This window comes from Penaeus japonicus, unplaced genomic scaffold (assembly GCF_977035675.1).
Source record: "Penaeus japonicus unplaced genomic scaffold, GWHDUDI00000001_assembly GWHDUDI00000022, whole genome shotgun sequence".
NCBI lineage: Eukaryota > Metazoa > Arthropoda > Malacostraca > Decapoda > Penaeidae > Penaeus > Penaeus japonicus.
In genome coordinates this window covers 24658751-24663750 of record NW_028234424.1, presented here as the reverse complement: position 1 = coordinate 24663750, position 5000 = coordinate 24658751, and the positions used below count along the sequence as shown (strand labels likewise).

The 5000-nt window shown below is 37.1% G+C and overlaps 1 protein-coding gene across 20 annotated transcripts in view; it reads right to left on the bottom strand.

The window, feature by feature from the left end:
- LOC122261314 (uncharacterized) overlaps positions 1 to 5000 on the bottom strand; it is a 47519-nt gene that overhangs the window by 19171 nt on the left and 23348 nt on the right. For all 20 annotated transcript variants that reach the window (XM_043028847.2, XM_086549621.1, XM_086549618.1 and 17 more), the window contains one exon: positions 1864 to 1981. In XM_043028847.2, coding sequence (XP_042884781.2) covers positions 1864 to 1981 — 118 coding nt within the window. The remainder of the gene's footprint in view (positions 1 to 1863; positions 1982 to 5000) is intronic.

Sequence of the window (5000 nt, the reverse complement as noted above, 5' to 3'; positions counted from 1 at the left end):
AACAGAAGCAACAAGACCAAAGTTAATGCCGAGTAGAAGCAGAGACCACACATGTTGGGCTCCAGACACCACAAAGCAGACAAGTTCAGCCCAGAGATCATTCCCATCACATACCTTCTACAAATGTGCTTCATGTCACACAGAATGGATCCATTCAAAGAATCTAGGTTCCATGGGTGAATTAAAATAAAAATAGCTCCATGATATCATAATTGCACAAAGTAAACTTCTCAAAATGAATCCATTTGTACTGAGAACCACATCTGTATTTTTCATAAACATTGGTAAATGCAAAGTTCATCATCCGCTTAAAGAACGAAAGTCCAATTAATAACCCTTGCAAGCATTGTACAATTGCTCCCTTCTGGTGTTCAAAATAAAAATGACCTAAATAGCATTCTCATTATAATAATAATATAACAATAATGATGATAAAAAAAATAAACATGAATGATAGTCAGATGGATGTGTGCAAATGCACACTTACATTGGTAAAATTACACACATACAATTCCAGACATACACAAGCAAACAAGTGCCTAAAACTCAATATTTATGCATTAAAGCATTTTGTTCCTTGCCATTCCAGCAAAAAGTAGCACAAACATACAAACCCATAGTAAAATGGGTGCATATATGCTCACTTCATTGTTCACAGGCACACACATACATAGCGCGCACACAACTGCACACACCTTTACGAAAACATATTCATGCACTCTCACATGTACACACTCACAGTAGAATAAACAAATAAACAAATACAATGGGAAAAGACAAAAAGAAAGAAATGGTAAAAAAAAATTTCTTACCATAAGCATCTAATGTAGCACATGCATTCATTGTATAAACAGCCACACAAAGCATTCATTACAGAAGACTGGGGAAAAAAGTATGGATCTGGTAGAAAGGAAGATTCAAAGAATGCTAGAGTGAGTGAATGAGTGAGTGAGTGTGTGTGTGAAAATCTGTGACAGAGAACACTCTATTTCTCCATATTGTATTGTGTGTAACATAAAAGAATCAGAATAAGTCTTTTGGGTCATCAGATTGGAGCTTTTGATCCCTTTAAAACTTTATCAAACAAGATACTTCTGCAAAATTTCATACCACAACTACACAGATTCTATCCATTTCTAAAAATAACATTTGACTGACAGTGAAAATGAAATGCTTTTCCCCTAAAATGAAAATAAAGTGCTTTCCCCCTAAATACCTATGACTTATATTATTGATTTATCTCCACTTATAAATAACTGTAAGATACATCATAATATTTGTACTCATAACTCACTATAAATACAAGAGAATAAATGAGGATCCATTTACTCTCATAAGCTTATCTTCTCACCTTGTGTGAAAATGTCAACACTACTTCAAATACACCCTCTTATGTGCATGCAGATGTACTATCAAACAAAATCACACCTGCATGCACGCACGCAGGCACACACACACATAAACACACACTCTCTCTCTCTAAGATAATCAATCATAAAATCATACAGATATATATATATTCATATGTGTGTATATACATATACATATACATATACATATATATATATACACATACATACATACATACATATATACATACACATAAATATATAACAAATATATATATGTATATAAAAATAAATAAATAAATATATATATTTATATATATATAAATATATTTATATATATAAGATTATATGCACACACACACACACACACACACACACACACACACACACACACATACATCTCTATGTACACACACTCAACCACACATACACACATCATCCCTTTTCTTTTGTTACGAGCTTGAGAAAAGTCATAAAAAAGGAATCAATCATGGATTAAGTAAATGGTACATACCTTGTGAGTGTGATGATGTTAATGTGGAGTCACTACTGGTGCCAGGGGTGTTGCCAGATTCATCTGCATTTTCTGAGCTGACTCCCTGGAGCATGAGCATAGCATCAGCAACCCGATTCTGAAAGCAAAAATCATATTCAGTATGTGGTTAATATCTTCATTTTACCCTGCTCTGAGGGGCCATCTGAGGCACCGAAGTGCTTTATCAGTCAAGACTGGATATCCCTATTTGTCCGAGAAGAGAGATATCCTTTGCATACCTATCATCCTTTGCATGACTATCAATCTATAAACAAGGTACAAAAGGCATGTGCGCAATTGATAAATAAAGCCTAACCTATAGATTTATATTAATCAACATAATTTAAGGAGATCTTTGGGATTTTTAAAAATTTCTGTACAAACCTTCTTTTCCACAAGAATAAAAAAAAAATCATTATCAATCAAACTTAGCCAAGATAAGTGTTGGCATAAGATACCAACATTTTTTGCACACATGACCTTGGAAAGTGATGAATAGTCATCTCTATTCAATGAAGACTTCTGGGCCAACAGTTAACTGGAGCCTAGAGAAACAATAGATTAGAGACCTCTTACTTCATTAATAAACAGAGTTGGTAGCCTGTTCTCACTAAGCAATATCTAATCTTGATAAATTGCTGTATTAATTCACTGGAAACCATTGCCTCTGATACAATGTGACAATGCTATCAATCATGACAAAATTCCTTCATAAGACAGTCTCCTTGGAAAATATATCCATAACATGTTCCTGTCCTAATAAAATATATAAATATACCTTTTCTCTCCTATACTTAACCCATTGGTCGCAGTTTTAATAAAATATGTATACAGTAGGATGGCGGGTTTACAATGTCTGGCACTGTGCTGTCCGCGATTATGACCGACTCTGCCTTAGCAGCAAATCATGCCATCCGCTGTTAAACCATTCACGCCGGGGCGGTTCTGGCTTTGCATGGTTGCAATGCCGGGATTTTCGAACACATAAGCCTAACGCCTCGAGATTCTCGGACACACAAGCCGCGAGCCTGGGATGCCCACTCACTCACACCAAGCGCCGGCCTTGCCCTGATATCTCGTCCCTGGTGTCTGACGCAAAAACCACAAAAAGTGTTATCACGTCAAGCTGGGCAAATGGGTTAATGGGTTAACTATGAGGGTTATTATCCTCCAAGCCTATGATACTTCACATTTCATATGTGTATAAAAAGACACTGCACAAGCCTCCCTCTCTCATTCATCTATCATGGTCAAGGTCAACCTCATCTTGTGTGACCCAACCGGACCCAGCCATATCTAATCCTACTCTCAATTCTTCTATCAATTTGCAACTTACCAATACCATGCTACTGGCTACCAATTAGTTTGTCCAAGTGTGTTCAACACTTGCATCCTGGTTCATTAACAATGTGAGAAACTAACCCTTTGCAATGTATTTGTTAATACATCTTATACATAATATTTATCAGCTCTAAATAGATTCTTTGAAAAGGTAAATATGTAAAGATTACTCACACAATGGACCATTTCACTGTCACAAAGATTAAACATGTCCCAATTCACCTGCTGGAAGCATGTACCTCTGATTTGTCCATCAGAATTTTTTTCCCCCCCATCTCCCAATATGCTGAATTCTTAAATTCTTTTACTAACAGCAGACTTCAAGCAGCAAAAGTTTGGTTTATCTATGAAAAATAAAAAAGACATATTCTATCAATGAAATTAAATTTTAATTTAGTATGAATTATGCAGCTAACAATTTTCAATTGCTACATCTATCAAAGTTAAGAGTGGTGCCTCTTTTGCTGTTATCATGCATTTTACAACTTCCCTAACTTATAAGTGCAGGTATGTTTTGGCCTCGGCTGGACATAATGCTGAGGTATTTTGAAATACGCAGACCTAATGCCTTGGGGTTTTTGCCTGCTGAGGCAGCGGCCAGTTGATATGCACCAGATTACCCAATGTGCCAGCTACACAAAAGGCCACAATTTGATATTGTGTCCCTGAGGGGAAACCTTCCAGGCCATAATATAATATATGTCATCCATCACTAACCCATTCGCGCTAGATGACGTGCTGACACGTTTTGTGGTTTTTGCGTCAGATGCCGGTGACAAGATATCTGGGCAAGGCCGGCGCTCAGGGTGAGCGAGCAGGCAGCCCAGGCTTTGGCTTGTGTGCCCGAGAATCTCAAGGCGATAGGCTTGTGCGTTCGAAAACCCCGGCATTACAACCATTCAAACCCGGAATCGCCCCGGCGTGAATGGGTTAAATGGGTTTAAATATGTTTGTTTACATGCAAAATATTTATTCAGATTTGCATTCATTTGCAACCTTCACAATTTTTTACACTACTGAAAGAAATGTTCTTGGTGAATGTTTCTAATGACCACACTCATTATTGACATTATTGACAAAACAAACCAAATCAGTGGATGTATTTGCAAACTTGTGTTTCTTTCCACATCAGTGTAAATATGAAAAATAAAAATGCATCTGACCCTGTAGATAATGGGAGAGCCTCTTTCCTCTTACTCAGGGGAGTATCCATGGCTGAGAAGGGGAAAGGAGTCACATAGGGTAAATCCAATTCTACATACTCAGAGGACATGATTCAAAGGTGATGGGTGTGTCCATTCAATGAATTCATAACTCCAGTCCAGGTAATATACCATATAGACTGATGAAATAATGCAATAAGACTCATAGATATCTCACAGAATTTACTTGTATTTTGACTTTTACTATCTGCAGCACAAAAATAACTATATTCTTTAAAAGGTCTGTATGATAAACCCGTTTCTGCTGGGGCTGTTTTGGCTCCAAATGGTTGAAATGCCGGGATATATCAAACGCATGAGCTTAACGCTTCAGGCTATTTGCCCGCAAATGACGCGGCCAAGCACTACACGGCCGATCACCCGGCCAGGAGGATAGCCAAGACAAAATATCTTGTCCCCAGCAGCTGGTGCTGCTATAGAAAGAAAAGAAAGAAAGAAAAGAAAGAAATAAAGACCTGGAACCAAATCCTACATTCCCCATGATATAATTATGTATGATAATGTGACTTAGGTTAATATGAACTTTTTTGCAAACAACATTCTTCATACTAA